Below are 20,625 nucleotides of genomic sequence, written 5' to 3'. Positions count from 1 at the left end.
GTAGTGTATATATGTCAGTCCCAATCTCCCAGTTCATCCCACGCCCCCTTCCCTTGTGGTATCCCTATGTTTGATCTCTATGTCTGTGTCTGTCTTTCTGCTTTGCATATAAGATCATCTGTATCATTTTTCTAGATTCCACATATATGCATTAATATATATTTGTTTTTCTCTTTCTGACTTCACTCTGTAGATCATATTCTTCTACTCAATTATTGTAATTGAATTGTTTAATCAATTACTAGTTTGTTGGCATGTGGAAAGTCCTGGAGTTTAAGCTTTAGATTTGCTTATTGTGTAGACTTAAGAATATTATTTTACTTGGAGTTCTAAAATTACCTATGCTTTAGCACCTTGACATAAACATTTTTTCAAGAAACTAAATTGGATTGGTGATTCTAACTTTATTCCAAAGCACTGTTCTAAAAGTGGTGATTTTGTGTAAAATTTAAGAGACTCCTTATCCAGCCATATGTTTTTGTCTACTGATCATCTCTTGGGGAACTGCCTTCCCTGACTCCATATGCTTCTGGAAGGGCAGTTAATTACAGGACTGCATCCTGACCACAGGATATGACCCAAGCCAGGCCAATGGATTATTTCTCACAAATATTAAATGTGGAGTAGAAACACAAGTACAAATGGTGATGGGAATTGTTTACAAACTTGAGCTATCCTGATTCCTGTCTTCCTGAGGCCTGGTATAGCTCTTCTGTGAATCTTATGAGCCCCCTTATGTCCTCCTTTAAATCCCCATTTCTTTAAGTTTTTATTGCTTGAGATCAAACAATTCCAAGTGATTACAGAATAAACGAAGCCAGACTTTCAGAACTTTAAAAGGGGTTACACATCCAGGCTGTATGAGATGATCCAGTGGTATGCAGGAAGAAGTATTAGAATTGTTACTTAGGTTTTTTTCTCTCTAATGACTTCTGTTGTTAATATGTTTTATAGTGAACATAATAGTACAGCAGTTTATATATCAGACTTACAAATAAATACAGGGTTGCAAAACATGATTCAGAGAAGCCCTCTTTGGGGAAGTGTATCACTTAGGAATGTGTTTGGCTGTGTAACAGAAAACGATGAGGGACTTAAGCAGGAATTAAATTTTTTCAAATAACATGAAACCCAAAGGTTATTATAGGTGTTGGTTCGGTTGCTCAGTGATGCCCTCATACCTTTCTACTCCGCTATCCATGGCATGTTTCTAACATCCTTACAGTTGTTGCAAGCTTGTAAAAGGGATGATACCAGACCTGACATTGTATCAGAGTTCCACATCTGTCCCCCGTTAAAAGGAAAGCCAGAGATTTCTCAAAATCCCTCCTGGCCAACTTTCACTTAAGTTTCATTGTCAAGAACTCTGGCACAAAGTGAAATACAGCCTTTCAGTCCTGATAGTAGAGGCAGCCAAGGAAGTGAGTAGTTGAGAGTGGATACTGGGGCGGTCAACTTAAAAGATTTGTTACAGAAAGATCACTAGAATCTAAAATTCTTTTACTTATGGGACAATAGGATTGTCAGAAAAGGTTTCACAACTATTGCTGTAACATATTGCTGTTTCTTCATCTTGCTGCAATCAGTGAATAATTAACTTTGCTTCTTTCCCAGTCAAGTGAAAAATAGACTCTTTTCTAATGAGCAAAATTGAGCATTTATTCATATGTTGAAATGTCATTTGTATTTATTTCAGTGAATTATGTTCACATCCTTTGCCCTTTTTTTTAAGGACTTTATTGTTATCAATATTGTACATAATTTAAAGAGCCAGCCAGTTTTAATAGTTTCAATTTTAGGCATTAACTTCCATCTGTAGAGGAGGATGATTTCGTTTTCCTTCCTTTACCCCCAACACATGCATGCATCTTTCCCATCTTCCCTCCTACCACTGTATTTTATAATTTTAATCACTATTCAGAGTTTACATTATTATCCTATACTCCATTCATAGCTGAACCATGTAGTACCTTTGCTGTTCAAAATTACGGTCAGGGATCCAGCAGCACTGGGCTCCCCTGGGAGTTTGTGAAAAATGCAGAATCTCTGGCCCAAGCCCAGAATTTGAATGCATTTAGGAAGATCCCCAGCTGATCTCCAGAAACACTCTCGAGTATGCTGTGGTTATTTTTTATTTCTTTGGGGCTAATTTTTTTCTTTTATTTGCTCAGTTTTCTGAATATTTGTCACTAACTCAGCCATAAACTATCAGTTGTCAAAACAACCTTACAAATAGTTTGTTCACATCAGATAGTTTATTTTTTTTGTTTTTTTTAATTTATTTTTATTTTTGGCTGCGTTGGGTCTTCATTGCTGTGTGCGGGCTTTCTCTAGTTGCTGCGAGCAGGGGATACTCTTCGTTGCGGTAAGCAGGCTTCTCATTGCAGTGGCTTCTCTTGTTGTGGATCATGGGCTCTAGGTGCGCGGGCTCAGTAGTTGTGGCACGCAGGCTCAGCAGTTGTGGCTCATGGGCTCTAGAGCGCAGGCTCAGTAGTTGTGGCGCATGGGCTTAGCTGCTCCGTGGCATGTGGGATCTTCCCAGACCAGGGCTCGAACCCGTGTCCCCTGCATTGGCAGGCGGATTCTTAACCACTGCACCACCAGGGAAGCCCAAGTAGTTCACTAATTTCATCTTTTTAAAGAAGTCTCTTCTGGAGCCTTTCACCTGGCTCTAATCTCTACTAGTTACCCTTTCCACCCAGTGCACAGCTTCACTCAGGTCTCTCTATTCACCATCATTCAGAGTATGACTCGCTTCACTACTTTGCTGTTTTTGGATATCCTGTATTTCTGCATGTTATGTATTCTTTCTTGAGTTACTTCTTTGTTTTGTGTAGCCCATCTTCAGGCTCTTCCTGGGAAAAATGTAAGGGAGGTAAATGTTCTTAGACCTTGCATATCTGAAAGTGTCATCATTCTACCCTCACACTGTTTGGCTGGGTATAGAACTAGAATTGGAAATCATTTCATTTCAGAAGTCTAAGGGCATTGCTTCATGGTCTTCTGTTGTAGCCATTCTAGTTCATGATCTGTTGTGACTCACATTTTTCTTACTGAAACTCAGATCTCAGTATTCTTAAATATCACAACAGTGTGCTTTGTGTGGGTCTCCTTTTGTCTATTGTACTGGGTACCTAATGGGCCCTTTCAATATGGAGACTTGTGTTCTTCAGTTCTGGGAGATTTTCTTGAAAATTTCATTGATTTTTCTCCCCTTTCTGATCTTGGAATTGCTTTTTTAAAAAAATTAGACCAACAGCTTTATTGAAAGATGAGAACAGAGCCCCTCTTCCCCCGGGGTTCTGGTGGCATCAACTTCAGGCTCTGAGCATCTAGGCATCCTATAGCCGGAGAGCTGATCTTGGAATTCCTTATTTAAATATTGGACCTGCTGGGCAAGTCCTAAAATTTTCTTATCTTTTTTTCTTATTTCCATTTCTTTGTCTTTATGTTCTAGTTCCTAGAATTTCTCAGCTTTATCTTCCAACCCTTCTATTGAACTTTTCATTTTTCTTGTTATTTTCAACTTCTGTAAGCTCTTTTGTCACCTAAATGTTTCCTTTTTCTAGCATTCTATTCTTATTTCATGGATGTAATTTCTTCTTTCTTAGAGGGTATGGTTTATATCCTTTTACTTCCAAGTCACTTTTTTTTTTAATTGTTTTTATTTAGATTCCTGTCATGTTTAAGTGGCTTTCCTTAATTTTTTTTTAAGAGTGAAAGACCAAAAAAGTTGATTGGAAGTTCTGAGCATATAAGAAGGGCTTGCAGACTGTGAGTTTCACTAAAGGGATATCTGGCTGAGACATTTTGGGGGAAACTTCCAAGATCAGAGGTGTTTTCTCTTAGGCTGATGTGCTTCCCCAGAGAGAAGTCTAAGAAGCTTCCAGGAGGATAAAGATCTGGGAGCCTAGTGAGAGAAGGCAGGGTGGGGCTAATGGGTCTCAGCATTTAGTCGCTCAATCCTGTTTTTAATACAACTTCCTTCCCTTAACTCTGCCTGTGTCCCCTACTCCAAAGATCCTCTTACTATCTCCAGAGGATAAACCTCCAGTCTTTACTTGGATATGAATAGTTCTTCCCTAAACCCTTTTTTTTTTTTTAGTTTCCTCCCAACATTAAGATGCTCTTTACAGTTGTTTTGATATTGAGGGTAACTATAATGAAATTTCTGTACCCAAAGAGAGACTAGGTGGGGTAGGCAGAATGGGCCGCTCTCCCTACCACTGGCCCCGCCCCCGCAGAAAAAAAACAAAAACAATAAAAACAAAACCACCTGTGAGTATGTTACTTTACATGACAAAAGGCTTTGCATATGAGATTAAGGATCTTGAGCTGCAGAGAGTATCCTGGATTATCCAGGTGAGCCCAATGTAAATCACAAAGGTGCTTATAAAAGGGAAGCAGAGGTCAGAGTACCAAGTAGCCACAAACGAGGAATGCAGGCAGCGTGTAGAAGCTGAAAGCAGCAAGGACATGGATTCTCCCCTACAGTCTCCAGATGAAATGCAGCCCTGCCAACCTCTTGGATGTCTGACCTTCAGAACTGTAAGCTAATACATCTGTGTTGTTTTAAGCCACTGAATTTGTTGTAATATGTTACAGTAACAATAGGAAACTAACACACCAGGTGAACTCATGAGCTAAGACAAACTCTCCAGACCTTGGGATTCTCGACCTTACTAGTAGTCTCTACCAGTAGTTCTTGTTGGCGAAAAATTTAATCAGTTGATCTAAGAAAGAATGGGAAAATTTTATTCAAGCCAAATTTGAGGATTGAGCATCCTCAAACCCGGGAAGAGCATCTCAGAAAGCTCTGAGAATTGTTCTGCCCATTAGAAGTCAAGACACAGTTTATATATGGTTTTTTTTAAGACAGGGCTGTATGTTAAATGATGTGTTTGTACTTGACAGTTTTCATAATCCAGATCTAAGCGCCATCGTGGTGGGTTATGTGAACCTTTACAAGCTCAAGAAGCCTGTTATCTTTCAAGGAGTTGTCTTGTTGATGCTAGGAGAATGTTGCTATTTATGGTTGAGCAGGTATTCCTGCTAATGGGGGAGCTTTGGTCAATGCATAATGTGGGTACACAGTGCACACTGGGGGGAGAGGGGAGACCAAAGGACAGAGAAGAATTTTTATGTTTAAATTTTTCTTGTCTTGCCATAAATACGAATCTTATTTCACATTCTCAACCCTGGCTGCATGTTTGAATCACCTGAAGAGTTTTAAAATACTGGCACCTGGGTGTATAGTAGGTTAATGTTAGAATTTCTGGTAGTGGAGGCAGATACCAGTATTTTTTGAAAGCTGCTCAGATAATTGTAATGCACAGCCCAGGCCTGAAGACCTCTGTATACTAAGTGTAAAGAGAGCATTAATCTAACCCAGTGGTTTTGTGTCCAATTGTGATTCCTGGATCATTAGCATCACCTCGGATCTTGTTGGAAATGCAGATTTTTCAGCCCTGCCACAGGCTTCCTGAATCAGGAACTTTGGGGATGAGGCCAGCAATCTGTTTTACCAATTCCCGATCCCGCAACCCCCACCAAGAAATCCTGATGCACACAAGTTTGAGAACCACTAATTTGACCAAATAACCTCTTTATTTCTCTTAGTTCTCTGAGGTGTGTGTTTACAAAGATACTTTATAAGCTAATACTGTAGTAAGCAGCCAGAAAAACTTTTAGATAAGGTCATTCTCAAATATATTTACTTTCTCCTGCTGTATTATATAGAACTGTAATATTTGATGGCTAAGGATGTGAATTGTATCTATTACTCTAAACACCATGATTCTAGACATACAGACATGTAATAAGCAAATGCAGGAGATGAAGCTGACCAAAGTACGCCCTCCAGAAGTAGGTCTTTTTAATAAAATCCCAAGTTCTTTTCTTGGTCTCTTAAAGTACAGAGTGATTTGGAGGCACATATGTGTTTACTACATCAAAATATACTTACATGCAATAATAACACCAACTAGTAGCTGTATGCGACTGTGTGTAATACATTATGCCAGTAGAAAGCAGTACAGCTGACAACTATCACAGTCAACTATCCAGTGATAACTTTGCAAACAAACGGCTCTCCAGAGCTGCAGTTTTGCAACTGGATAGTCAGTAAACCGCAGATCGTGTAGTACTGTAGTATGTATTTATTGAAAAAAATCCATATGTAAATGGACCCGTGCAGTTCAAACCTGTGTTATTTCAAAGGTCAAGAGTAGTTTAGGTTTCCTCTCCATCTCATGCTAATTACTGGTAGAAACTTTTTTTGGTTGGTATGTTTTTAGGGAAAGTCTTTTAAGCCCCATCAGATAAAATGAACTAAAACAGCTCAGTGAGATAACGGAATTTTATTTACATCCATTTTCATTTACTGTATCACATCTTCAGGATAGTTGGTAACTTATTTAAAGGCTATGCTCATGTTCTTCAGGCTGTAGGCAGAAGACTCCCCAGAGTAGCAGTAATTGTCAATCAGAAGCTCTTAAGTAGGAGAAGAATTGTCGTAGGAATTCTTTGCCTTTACATATCCCCGAAATAGTGTTCATGTATAAACAAATGCTTGTCTTATAGCTAGACACAGGCTCGATTAGTTTTTCAAATACTCTAGCCATGGCAATATCTTATTTGGGAAAACGAAACAGACAGAATTGCTCAACTCATAAGTTCTCCTGTCATTAATATGTACACGTTGACTGCCAAAAACAGTAACTAAAATTTCTTACAGAATGCACTGCAGGATAAAGCTATAGGGATAAAAAATATTGCATTCAGAATTTTCTTAGTATAGTAGTTTTAAAACTGATACTAGCCTGTAAGTAGTTATGAGCAATAGTAACTTGTATGCTCCACCTTGCCTGATACTTTGTATACTAAAAGTTACATATTTTGTATACTAATCTGATTATATATTCTGATTAGCTAGAAGTTGCTAATTTTCATTCTTCTGTCACCAAGAAAAGCATAGTTTATTTATGGGGAAAGGGATTTAAATACTCCTAGAGGTACTTTTTAAAATCTTTAACCTAAGGCTTGATTTTTCTTCCAATAACAAGTAATTCTGTTTGCTTTCCAAAAGTTTTTTATTTTTTAAGGTATGGTTAATAAGATGCCTTATCATCACATTCCCCCCCAAAAAAATATTATTATAATATTGGGTGTGATATTATCCATATTATTATTAGGGTGATATTATCCCCTATTTTTGATATCTTTGATATTTCATGAGAAATGATTTCATGAGACATCATGATTTTACCTAATTGTTATCTAAAAGGGAACTAATCATCTTTATTTGCTTTAAGAAATATTTTACAGGCCTGGATATTTAATTTTAGTTTTGTTATGCTCTTGTTTGGTCAGTTTAGTCTAATTCAGAAGCATCCTAGCAGTATGGTTGGTGCAAAGCTCAGATTCTGTAGTACAGACAAGTTGTCAAGGTCCCTATAAGCTATGTGGCTAATCAAGCTAGTGACATTAATTTTAACTTTGTGTTCTGTACTTAAACTATGAGGTTGTGTGCAGTTTATCAAAGTAAAGCATAAAGATGAAGGCGTGTAAATGGACTACAAATGATTCTGATTTGTAAACTAGGGAAGCATCTGGTGTTTGACCTTAAAGGCCAGGGAAAGAAGGTGAAGGCCGTTTGTCTTAACCACTGCCAACTGGATTATGGGTTATATCATACTTCCTTTCTTCTCCGAGAATTGCTCTTAGAGCCTGGTGTCATCATTAGCATGTAGTTGCTAATGATAAAAACAAGAATGTACATGTAATCAGAAGTGGGCAAGCCTCTGGAGGTTCCTTAACTGCTTTTAAAAAGACTGGAAAAGAAACAAGACTAAACCAACATATTATTCAGCTATGAAGGTGAAACCAGGGATGGTTTCCACTATAGCATCTTAAAAACAGATTGAAAGCTTATCAGCCAATTTTTAAAAAGCTACAAGACAATATTAGTAGTTCTGCAGAACTGGGAGCTGTGATGTGTGTGTGTACCTTTCCCCATTTATCACTCAACTGACTGCTTTACAAAGCTGTTTTTGTATTCAGCTGCTACAATGTTAGGAAAACCACCAGGCCAGCCTCCAGTTCAGCCTCATTTATCACTTAACTGTTCACTCGAAACATTACTCATGTGTATTAATTTTCTAAAGTATTATTCAGATCACACCAGCACAGTGGAACCTTCAGCCTTTGGCAGGAGCTCCCCATGAGCATTACGCACAGACAGTAACATTTCCCTATGCGTGTGTATACACAAATACATTAAAAACATTTAATACAAAATTGTACATTACATGAAGTAGACCGTTATAGAGTATCCTAAAAGTACAGAGAAAATGCATGCAGAGAGAGCCCACTAAAGTACAAAGCCTGTAGGATATATAATTTTAAGTTTATTTTTCCTGCAGGATGGTGACATGTGTCTTTTCCTACCCAGAGGCAAAATGTACTTTCCAAAAACTTGGACACTGCCCATTGCATTAAATTTAAATGTTCCCTGTGTATACAGACAGTAAAAGTAAGCAAAAAAACTTACACATTCCTTTTTTTAATATATCAAAAATGTTTCCAAGGCAACATTATTAAAATGATTATACCACAGTTCCTAATATAACATCAAGCTCTAAAAGGAAGGTACAGAGAGGGCAGAAAGGTTTCATCCAGTCAGTGATTTAGGTGCTCTTCTTTTCCTCACCCAGTAAATTCACAGCAGCTTTCTTGGCTGTTAGGAGGAAAGAAAATTGCATCAGAGCTATTTGCAATGCGGTTCTGTGCCTAATGTAGCTACTAGATTAACAACTTGGATGACTCATGCTCAGATGAGAACATACCGAGGTTTGTGGGCAGGGCTAGGAGAGTTTCCCGGAAATGGACAAGAGACCTCTTCAAGGGCAAATCCTGAGTACTTGAGCAGAGTTACTGAAGATCGTCTGGCCTAGCCCCCTTGTAGTGACTGTCACCTAAGCCATTGCCCTCTGTCCTCCTTTAAGTATCACAAGAAGTAGAGATTCCTTGAGCGTATAGTGTCCCCTGCACATTCAAGAAATTCTCCTTTGTGCCTGAGTGCTCACCTGTACAATTTCACTATGTCTCAGTCTGATGACAACAGGGTCGGCTGTCTATGCCTTGGTGACAAAAATCAGAGAAAACCATCATTCCCCGAATCAAGAAATGACGGAATACTTATATGCATGTTTATGTTTTATCGTTGTGCCACCATTTCCTTGTATGATGGGAAGAGTTTGCTTATGATGGGAAGAGTTTGCTGTAAGTGTTCAAGTTCATGGCACGAAGCTACATTCATCAGGAAAATATTCTTATATCTGTGGGAGATTAAGCCCCACCTACCCTGCCTAATTACCAAGTGGCTTGAAATGTGCCGTAAGAGTGAGTGTGATATGCGTGATGGGGCAGGGGGGCGTGTTCTGGAAGCCTCCAGGCCTCCTGAGATTCCACAAACTGCAGCTGTTCTTGATGGAGCCCCAAGGGGAATGCCAGCCAAGGAGGCCCTCCTTGTTCACCAGTTGCCTGACAGCTGCTCTCCCTTCACTCAATTAAAATTGCTGAACAAAGTTTACACAGAAACTGCAGCTTCTCTCTTAACTAGCCTTTTGCAAAAATGTCCTTTTTGGAGAATCCAGAAACTGGGAGAAAAGTCTAAAATGTGTCAGCACCTAAATTCCTCTTAACTTATTTTCATTCTCACACCTGTGTTTAGGAATGTATCAAAGTAAAATCGGATTTCAGAGTACTGAGATCTGAGAGAACCAAAGACTAAGAAATGTGGGCAAATTAGACAGAAATGACATCACCAGAGGTTGCTGGTTAGGCTAAGAGCAAGGAGGAACAGTTAAGAAATCTCTTAAAAAGGAACTGGCGATCCCAAAGCGGGAGGATGTGAGGAAACTAAAAAACGTTCTGAAGGAGACTGGAGCCATGTGCCCAGGAGCGGGCGTCGGGAGAGAACGGCCTGTTGGGGGGGTGGGGGGAGAGCACACCACTGCGGGGACACACAGCTGCCGGGGGACCGTCTGGGGGATCTTCCTTCCTCAGGGGCCAGGTCACCTCTTGTCTCCCACTTTCTCATTATTGTAGAACTTTTTTTTTTTAATTCTCTAATTCTATGCCCATTCTCCACTTTTTAAAACCCTTACTGTGCCCTCTGGAATTTAAGTCCCATCATTAGCGAGATCTCCTCTATCCTCATCCATTTCTCTGAATGTTTCCTTCACCTTGTTCCTTTTAAAGAAACGTGGCTGTCCCCTAAGGACACTGCTTTCTCAAGTTTCGGCTGTTTTTTCCTTCCATGACCCTGGTACTACTGGGTCTGGAGGTCCAGAAAGCGTCCTTTGTTCTTCAGGGCCATGTTCAGAATCTCATGTCATCAAATTATCTTTCCCACTAGCCCTTCTTTTTCCAGTCCACTGACCCTTGGGCTGTGCTGCCTCATTTCTTTAAGATTTTAACTCCAAACTTAATATCACTCTCTAGCACTACTCTTACTTTATCAGTAATTACGATATTCTTCCAGTATCCTGGCCTCTTGGTTCCTCCCCTCCAAAAACCTTGACGTTCCACCCTACCTGCTCCAGCCTACCTCACGTCCTCACTGTCACAACCAGTAATGGCTGCCTCTCTCCGGTCTCAGCGCCGAGCGTCCCACTCCACCATCACCTCCTACCTTTGCAGCCCGCTCCCTCTATTTTCCTGACTCCGAGTTCTTCTTCCCCCACCACCTGGTTGTATAAGCCATCGATTCTATCACCCCTTTCACTGTTCCTCACTTCCCTTTTGTCCTCACTTCCCTCCTCCGCCATCAAACATGAACCACTCATTAGGTCCCCCTTCAGAGCTCCCACTTAACCAAGTCAACCCGGATGCAGCTCTCCATCTATCCCACAGCTGCACCCACACAGCTGGAAATGTGGCTGGAAAAGAAGACACAAGCAGACTACGCGGCCTCACTGTAAGTCCAGGAACACAAACCTCCCGTGAGCCTCTAATGCCCCCTGGCGATCACACGACACTGTCCTAGTCCATCCACTCGCCCCTGTCTTAGAGCGGCCAGCACATTACAGTCACACGCACCGGTCACCGTGTCACCTCTGGCTGTGTGTTGCGTAAAGCTACAATGGCAGGGTTGAGTAGATGCCACAGAGACCTGACGGCCGGCAAAAGCTGAAGTATTTATTATCTGACCCGTTACGGAAAAAGCTTGCTGACCCTCGTCCTAAGTAACTATTTCATACCATCTCCCCTTTCTATCACCTCCTTCCCCACCCTCTCTCAGTTGACCTTCTTAGTTTACTGAGGAATTTGATGTGATGAGAAAATCACTTCTGTAAGCTCTCACCATCACATACACTCAGCTACCAGCATCTTCACCCATCAACACTGATTCCCCTCCTATGATTCTAAACTGTTCCTGCTCCTACGACCGATCCCTCTATTTGTACTCTAGACCCTGTCCCCTCTGGTCTATTCCAGGACAGAGCTCCAGCAATTCACCTCCTCACTCCTATCATTTTTTTGCTCTCTACTGGATCATTCCTATTAATTTTCAAACCTACTTTGTTTCTTCTACCTTAAGAAAAAGAAAAAAACATCCTCAGGACCCTAGTCCCTTCCTCCAGTTACAGCCCCATTCTTCTACTCCTCTCTGCGGGAAACTTCTGAAAAGACTAATCTATGTTCTCTTATGCCCTTCCTCCCATAAAATCCATTCTGATCAGGATTTTGCTCTCACCACCCCACAAACTCTGTTTTGTCAAGACGACTAGTGCCTTCCTCACTGCTAAATCCAAGAGTCAGTTTTTGGCCTTTAGCCTCCTTGACCCATCTGTACCGTGTGACCACAGACCCCTCCCTCCTCTTTGAAACAGTGTCTTCACTTGGCCCCAAGGATACCACAGTCTCGAGTTTTCTTGCTTGCTCAACTGGCCAGTCCTTATCAGTCTTATCAGTTGCTTCTCATTTCTTCGATCTCAAATATTGGTGGCCACAGGGCCCAGGCCTCAGACTTCCTCTTTTCTAACTACACTCACTCCCTTGTGATCTCATCCAGTCTCATGCTTATTATACTGTCCATATGTGGGTAACCCCCCTCCCCCAAATTTCTATCCCTAGCCCTATCCTGTCTCCTGAACTCTCAACATCCATATCCACCTGGCTGTGCTGACTTCTCCATGTACCCAGTAGACACAAAGTTATGTCCAGAACTAAATTCCTTATTTTCCCCTCTACACCTGTTAACACCCAGTCTTCCCCAGCTCAGTGGCAATTCTATCCTCCCATGTGTTCAGGCTAAAAAAACTTGGCCTCGTCCTTGACTCCTCTCTCATACTCCATGCCTGATCCATAAGCAAATCCTACTGGTTCTAACTCCAAAATATAGCAAGGATCTGACTTCTTACCTCCTACTGCTACCACTACAAACAAGCCACCACCACCACCTTCAGCCAGATCACCGCAATAACCTTTTATCTGGTCTCCTGATTTCCTTCTTGTCCCCCTTCAGTCTATTCTTAATACAGTGGCCAACATAAGCCTGTTCCAACAGAGGACGAATCATGTTGCTCCTTTGCTCACAGTTCTCCAGTGGCACCCCAGCTCACGCCCATCTCACGCAGAATAAAAGCCCAAAGCCCTTACAGCAGCCTGGAGGGTACTATATGATCTGTCCTCTTCCAGCTCCACTCCCCAGCCTCTCTGACCTTGTCTCCTTCAACTCTCCCTCTAGGTCACCCCCTGCCAATCGTACTCTGCCCACTCCCGGCTTTTGCACATGCCGTTTCTTCTATCTGCAGCTTTCTTCCCCACGGTTCCTACCCTTAACACTTTCAACTTGGACTCAGTACAGCCTTCTTTGTGAGGATTTGCTACATCACTCTATTGAAAATTGTAAGCTTCCCATCAGCCCCTGGCACTCTCTATCTTTCTATCTGCTTAATCTTTCTCTGTATCATCTGCTAAGTATGCCATATAACTTGCTTTTCAATGGTATTGTCTCTCTCTTTCTCTCAACAAGATTGTAACCTTCATGAGTTCACTATGGTCCATTGGTCTGTCTGGTTCCCTGGTTCATGCCCAGTGCTATGAACATGCTTGGCACATATCAAGCACCTCTACAAATAAGTATTTGAATGAAAGGATCAGGAGAGCTGAGAGAGAGGGCATTCTCTTGGCCCTCTAACAAAAGCGGTGTGAACAGCATATTAAGCAGTTCAACCTGAAATGAAATAAAGAGATGGCACTTGTGTATAAATACAGATGACTCTCTGAAATCTCTACCCACCAAAGGAAAGTCATTTTTCCTAAAGTGCTGACCGAATGATGTGTTTTATGTGACATGGCAGAAGAATGTCGGGAAAAGTAAAGGCAACAGGCAAAGTCTTGGGAAAGAAATCCCGGACTAGCCCTGGCACACAGCTGAGGAAAGGTTATAGGACACAAAGTGAGGAAGCTTGTTACGTGGGCTCAGTATATCCCATGTCCTCTCACACGCTGAATCAGCTGTCCCCGAGCCATACCTTCTTTAGAGATGGCATCTGCAGTCTCTTTGGCTTTGTCCTTCAAGTCATTCACCATGTTGTCTACCTGCGACTCGTGCTTCAGGAATAAAGGACGGATGATGCGCGTGTAGAGCAGGTCCGCTCCGTTGGCCGGGCTGGGAGCCATGCACCACAACAGGAAGCCACACTGCACAGAGGAGAGGCGGCATGGTGACAGAGTGCAGCGGCATCTGACAACACACGCTGCCACCACTACTCTGGGGATGGCACTGCCTCTGCTATTTGCCCCAACAGCATTTCCAGTGTTTCCTGCAGGATACAGGTGCACTTTTCTTAGATGGAAAAAACATGACAAATAATGACCTAGTAAGGAAAAGCTGAGACTGACAAAGAAAGGCAAAACACACCAAGTCCAGCAGCTTAACTTCCTTCCTAACTTGGACCACTTTTTAGTTGACAGTTACAAGAGACTTTTATTAATTATAACTCTTAATCAATTAAAAAAGTAGTATTTATCTGTGTGTGTAAACCTTGTCCACGTAGGTATCTATGAGGCTTGTTCTCAACAGGCTTACCTCAGTAAGTTTGTCACCTTTATTCATCCTGTTATAGAAAAAAATATCCTGGCCATTCTTGAATTCTTCCCTTAGTGGGATCTCAGTTTTGGGTAGATCTTAGCCTTCAAGGAATCTTTACAGTCAGCTGTTCATCATCTTTCACCTTGAATGTAGATATTATCCCTAACTCTTTCTTTATGGCTCTACTTTGCTATTGAGATGAAAAATTGACAAGAGTTCTACCCTAAAAACTTACACAACAAGAATTGTCACACTATGTTTACTTTGAAAAACCTTTACTGTTTATTCAAATGATAAACAACTCAGCACTTTAAGTTGTCCAAGCAATTTATTCCTCTATAATATAATGAATGAGCGAAAAAGGGAACATTCAGAATGATATGCTCATTTCCCTAGAATGTTTGATAAACAGCATACTGTGTTCTTTCAGCTTAAAAGCTTCTAACTATATTGTATTCCACACAGCATAGGTGACTCTAAAAAACAGGAGTCATTTCTTGAGATTCCAATTCTGTAGTTTTTACTTCTCCTCCTTAAAGTAAAATCCTTTCAACTTCTTATGCCATATATATATTTAATTCTACAGTCCTTTTACTCCAAACCAAAGAATGTATTCAAATAATCAAGAAGCTACGTTCCTTTCTAACATGGTCTTTTAAGTTTGCTCTAGAGATGCAAACCTGCTAAGGGGCTACTACTAATGACAGAGAGCTTGAGTTAAAATGCACACATTTGTGCCCAAAGCTCACCCCAGCAGTACCACGTTGGCTCTGAGAAATTTCCATTACACTTTGAACTATGACACTCAAAATACGAAACAAAATGCAGGTTCTAAACAGATTAGGGTCGGGGGGCGAGCTTTCAAAAGACAGGGGTTACCAGACTGGATTTTAAAAAAACAAAACTATGGCTGTATGTTTCTGATAAGAAACACACCAGAGATAAAACCAATTAGGAACACTGAAAATAAGGAGATGAAAAAAGATGTATCTGACAAATACCAACTCTCAAATTAGCTCACATATTATAGTAATATTAATAGTACGTAAACATAAGGCAAAATAAGTAAACAGTGATAAAGAAGGAAAGCAGTTTGTCAAGAACAATTTGCCTGAAGCTATATATCTTTGAAATACGTAAATATATATAGCATTGTATTTTTTATATTTACAATTATATAAATTTTAATTTTTATAATTATGTAGTTTATAATTATATATCACTTCCAAATATAGCTTTGAAATGTATAAACTTGAAAGTCAGAATTATATAGATAAATGGACAAAATCCACAATCGATTTTTAACATTTCCATCAGAAATTGATATATCAAAAAACTAGAAATCAGTAAGAATACAAAGCAAAATACACAGAATTTAAAATCTTGATCTAAAGATATACACAGATCTCTCCACCCAACAAACTGGGGACTAAGAGAATTGTATACTACAGTATACAGAGGTAAGAGAACTGGGCTCAGAAAAACTGGTTCCAATCTTCTTACTAGCTGGGAAAACCTTGTGCAAGTTACTTAATTGCTTAAGTCTGTTTTGACTCTATAAAAAAATATATATATATATTAAAAGAAATTTTAAAAAATCTACCTCATACAGATTTTGTAAGAAAATAAGAAACACTTTGAGCATCTAGCATAGTAAGGCTCTGTCCCTCTCCCAAGAATACTGTGTCTTCTACCAACATCCGTGAAACAGTAACAAGCTACCTCATTAGAGCTTTAAACCAGGTAAAATCAAATCCCAGGACCAACACACACCCTTTTTAAACAATTATTTTGTTCTTACCTCTCCTTTTACTACCTGAAATGAAATTCAAAGTCATGACATACTTACATACACAATTACAAAAAAAAAAAAAAATAGTTTTCTAACTGGAATATAAAGAAAAAAAAAGTGAAAGTAATTTATAAAAAAACAATGTATTTTAAAGTGTAAATATTCAAGCCAAACTGTATTAGAAAACAATATAAAATAATAAGTAGAATCAGTGACTATTAACAGCTACAGACAAAATTTTCTCTATGTATTCCCCAAAGGTTGCCTCCTTTCCATATCAGAGAATTCAGCCAAATGCAATTCACTGCCACAATCTCCAAGTTATGATACCAAGCCAGCCCTCTCTTCACCTCTCCCACCCCTTACGTGCGACAGACTCCAAAACTCATTTACTGAAAATGGGATGTTCAGAGTTAGGAAAGCAAAGGATGGGAAAGCATGGCAGTAGGCAGGGGAAGGGCAAAGATTCAGACTGGCCATCTCGTAGTCTCACTACAGCTGTGTGTGCAACCACCCGAAACTCCAGTGAGCCCGCACAGACACACAGTGGCAAGTAAGACCTTCTGTTACAGGTCCAAGCTCTTAAATGAAGCCAGTTCCTTGAAATATCCTCAGTCTTTAGTGTGTGTGTGTAGCTCCACGTTTACTTTTCGTTTTCCCAGTGACTCTGCTCCAGCACACACTGGGCTTGGCCAGCCATCCTTGTGAAGATGTGCCAGAGAAGCCTGGTTTTCTGAACTACACATTTGCATTAACCCAAAGTATGGAACGAAGTGTGACTAAGTGTGACTGCAGTTTTCACTGGCTTTAGCGTTAATGTCCTCTGCTTACAGCCAGGTTACTAACAGGCAGACCCTAGAGACCATCTCTCTAGTTGACATTTCCCTGTGGTTTTTAGTATCCAAACATTCATGTTTTCCATCATTTGTTGTTGTTGTTGTTGTTGTTTTTTCCGGCCACACACACAGCATGCGGGATCTTAGTTCCCCAACCAGGGATGGAACCTGCACCCCCTGCAGTGGAAGCGCAGAGTCTTAACCGCTGGACCACCAGGGAAATCCCTCCATCAGTTGCTTATATAGGTAACGCTAATACACACACACACACCTAAAACTTAATAAAACAATTTAGACAAGATGATATACAGGAAAAGGAAAAGTTACATTCTTGACAGAACATCGGAATTCTGTGTGGACATTGTGAAGAGAATGAAGTGTCCAAGGGGATGTGCCATGTACTACTTACTGCAAACAAAGCAATAGTTTCCCACCAACTATATTAACTATTTGGAGCGCAGGAACTATTTGGATTTAGTTTTTAGCATCTAACATCCAATATATTTGTTATTTATACAGGGGCATCTTGCTGTATTAATATTTAGGAAATTGGCATGGAGTTTTAAATTGACATGTAATACATTTTAATTTTTATTATTTAAAATTGTAAGAAATAGTCTCCTGGCTGGTATTCCTACGTAGAATATCTAATTGTCAGGAATGGATTATTGATGTAGACACACATGCCCATAGGCCTCAAGGTGAAGTAGAAATGACTCACTGGGTTAAGAATCAGGAGAGTTGGTATCTGTTCTATGACTTTAGGTAAATCAAACAACCTCTCTAAGAGTCGATTTTCTCTTCTGCAGGATTTTTAGGAAAGTCACAAATTAAGAAACGTACAAGATAGTAGTAGTATTACCAAGTCCTACAGTTCTTACTGTTGTTGAAAAATCTCTGAAATATTACCTGCCTATGCAGATAACAGCCCTTCAGCAACCCAGAAAAGCTGATTCATTCACCTTTTCTGGATGAATTAAGCATGGCTACCAGACAGGACCAGAGCCAAGACTCTACATTTTTGTACCTCTGCAATGTGATTAACTTTATAGGCTATTCTCCAGGCTGTTTAGTTAGTTCTTTCTGGTACCCTCTAGCTATCGTCTTGAGACAATAAAATAATTACTGCTCTTTACCCACATCGTGAGCATTTTCCAGTTCTCATATGAAGTAACTTTCTTGTATTAAAAATAAAGTTAATTACTATTCAACTCTCAAGGTGATATTCAGCCACCAGCTTTTAAAAGTCCCTTTTCTTAATCTATGTAACTACTCTACAGCCGAGGAATACCCTGAGCTACACAGATCTGGCCATCCTTTTAATCAAGCTGCCCTCAAAGTGCCAGCTGACGAAACTTCCAACGGCAAACACAAGCCCACTCAGACACAGAGTTCAGACAAAGAGTCCGGCCATGCCATTTCAACTCAACTCTCGGCACTATTAGCAATGACACACTAAATCCTTAAATTACAAATTACAACAGGCCAGATAATTCTGTCAATGATTCTAATGCTGTCACTATTCAATTTTCCCCTAGAAGAGGTATTTCCAAGGTAGGGATATATTTAATATGCACGGTTTGGGACTAGCCTGGTGAGAACTGAGAGTTAATGCCAGAAAAAATGTATTTCAACACTGACTTCCTGGTATGCTGCAATCACTTGATCAAAAACAGAAGCCTTGGGAAGCCTTTGCAACACAGCCACGAGAATAGCGAGAATAGTAATGAGCTAAAGTTAAAACAGACTGCTCAGCATGCACAAATGAAAGGTAAAAACGAACATGTGAAGGGGAAGATTTTTCTATCTTTTTTGCCTCCTACAAAGTTAAGAAGAGAAATGTTATGCTCTTTGTCAATGGGTGAAACGATACAGGTGACGGTCTGGATCAGGACTTAAACTTGCCAAAATTTATTCAACCTTTATTTTTAAAATAAATCTAGAAGATGATTCAAATGAGAGTAAAGATGAGGTGCAAAGATACTCATTGTAGCATTAGTTAAAATAGCAAGATAAATATCCTAAATGTCTATTAACTGGGGAATGAATACATTATCACCTATAATGGATTAGACATTTATGTCAAAGAATATTGAATGAGAAAATACTCATAATATTGTGTTAACTGAAAAAAAGTGAGTTATAGAATCATATATATATCATTGGTCCCCAACCTTTTTGCTACCAGGGACCGGTTTCGTGGAAGACAACAATTTTTCCGCGGGGGGCGGGAGGTGTGGTTCAGGTGATAACGCAAGCGATGGGAAGCGGCAGATGAAGCTTCACTCGCTCGCCCGCCACTCACCTCCTGCTCTGTGGCCCGGTTCCCAACAGGCCACGGACTGGTGCTGGTCCGTGGCCTGGGGGTTGGGGACCCCTGATATATATGGTTTCAACCATACATAGATGGTTAAGACAATAACAACTGTCTTACATCAAGCAATTTATCTGCACATTAAAAAAGAAAAGGAAGACTACCCTAAGATGATACCAGTGGTAGTCTTCCAAATACTATTTTCTTCCCTATCTAAAACATGCCCCAACACACATGCACACACACACAACACAAATGCAAACAGTATGACAGCAGGGATTTTGTTTTATTCACCAAAATCCCCTGACCTAGAACAGATTCTGGCACATAGAGGTTCTAAATAAATATCTGCTGAATAAAGAAATACACTACTTTCACAATCGGAGAAAAAATTTATTTTTAAATAAATACATTTATTTTTAAACCTTCCTGTTCAAAGATGGACCTCAGAGCAAAGCTCTGAATAGGCAGGATCCACTTTTTCTAGCTCAATACATTGAACAGTATCTTCTCGACTAACCCTTGATGCCTAATCATTGGTTCTTCTTGTATTCCTGCAATCTTATAGGCTGCTTTAGAAAAATGGGGGGAAAGGCCAACAACACTAATTCTGCAAAAGATAAAATAGTCAACATGGCCTTAGTTGCAGGTCTCCTTTTCATCCTCCCACACAATCACCTTGTGATTGTAGCAATGGCGCAGGTAAGATCTATGCTAGTCCTTAAAATGGGATATTCTCCTACACACTCTGCAATTCAGAGACCTTTTCTCAGTCAGTTCACTGAAGCCACTCAGAATACGCCACTAATGCAGGAAGAAAGCATTTTTATTGACAGCATAATCAATTTTCAATCATCTCAAGTATATTATCTATTTGGAACATATGCGGTAAATTCACTCTCTCATTCTGGACGCCGTGACATCAAACAGCTGGACACTCACTACTAATGGATGTGCATTTGTTTTACCGTTAGGGAGGAAAATTTGTTGCAAAGCAATTTCTGTAATGTACTTCAAAATCAAATATAAATGACTTGGTGATTATCTTTTATTTTGGATACTTTCTACCTCAAGGGGCCTCTATTAGCAGAGGCGATCAGGAGCAGGCTGAAGTCGGGCTTGTGTTTCGGAAGTCTGAGGTCAGATACTGGTGTGAGTGGTTCTGCTGACGGGATACTGTTCAGGGCAAGCAGTGGGGCCCAAGGCAAAAGCCCAGTTTCCTTCTGTTAGAGACCACAATGTCACGTCACTGCCATCAGATGGATCTTATTAAGGGGTTCACAAATATTTTAAGTTTAAAATATGGACATTCAAATTAAAGATTATAAAATTATTTTTATAAATGCTAAATATCTTTGGATAACAAAAACATACGAAAAATCCAGCAATCTCTGGAATCTTAAATCTTCCCACAGACCAACTTTTTTCCCATTTGTTTTGAAGGAAAAATTTTCTGCTGTGTTACAGGCGTTTTGTGGTAACAGCATTCAAAATTAAGAGAACATCCATGTTTTCATTTAAACTTTTAAACTATTTAGCTTTTTTTTTTTTACCATAAGTGGTTTCATACTGTAATATT

At 40.0% G+C, this 20,625-nt stretch overlaps 1 protein-coding gene across 1 annotated transcript in view; it reads right to left on the bottom strand.

Annotated features, from left to right (window-relative positions):
- Window positions 1-8,547: 8,547 nt before the first annotated feature.
- Window positions 8,548-20,625, bottom strand: part of REEP5 (receptor accessory protein 5) — a 41,183-nt gene continuing 29,105 nt past the window's right edge. The window contains exons 4-5 of the mRNA XM_019940824.3: window positions 13,545-13,713; window positions 8,548-8,737 (exon numbers count right to left, since the gene is read on the bottom strand). Coding sequence (XP_019796383.1) covers window positions 8,688-8,737; window positions 13,545-13,713 — 219 coding nt within the window. The 3' untranslated portion in view covers window positions 8,548-8,687. The remainder of the gene's footprint in view (window positions 8,738-13,544; window positions 13,714-20,625) is intronic.

This window comes from Tursiops truncatus, chromosome 3, assembly GCF_011762595.2.
Source record: "Tursiops truncatus isolate mTurTru1 chromosome 3, mTurTru1.mat.Y, whole genome shotgun sequence".
Lineage (NCBI taxonomy): Eukaryota > Metazoa > Chordata > Mammalia > Artiodactyla > Delphinidae > Tursiops > Tursiops truncatus.
This window is presented reverse-complemented; position numbering and strand designations above follow the sequence as displayed.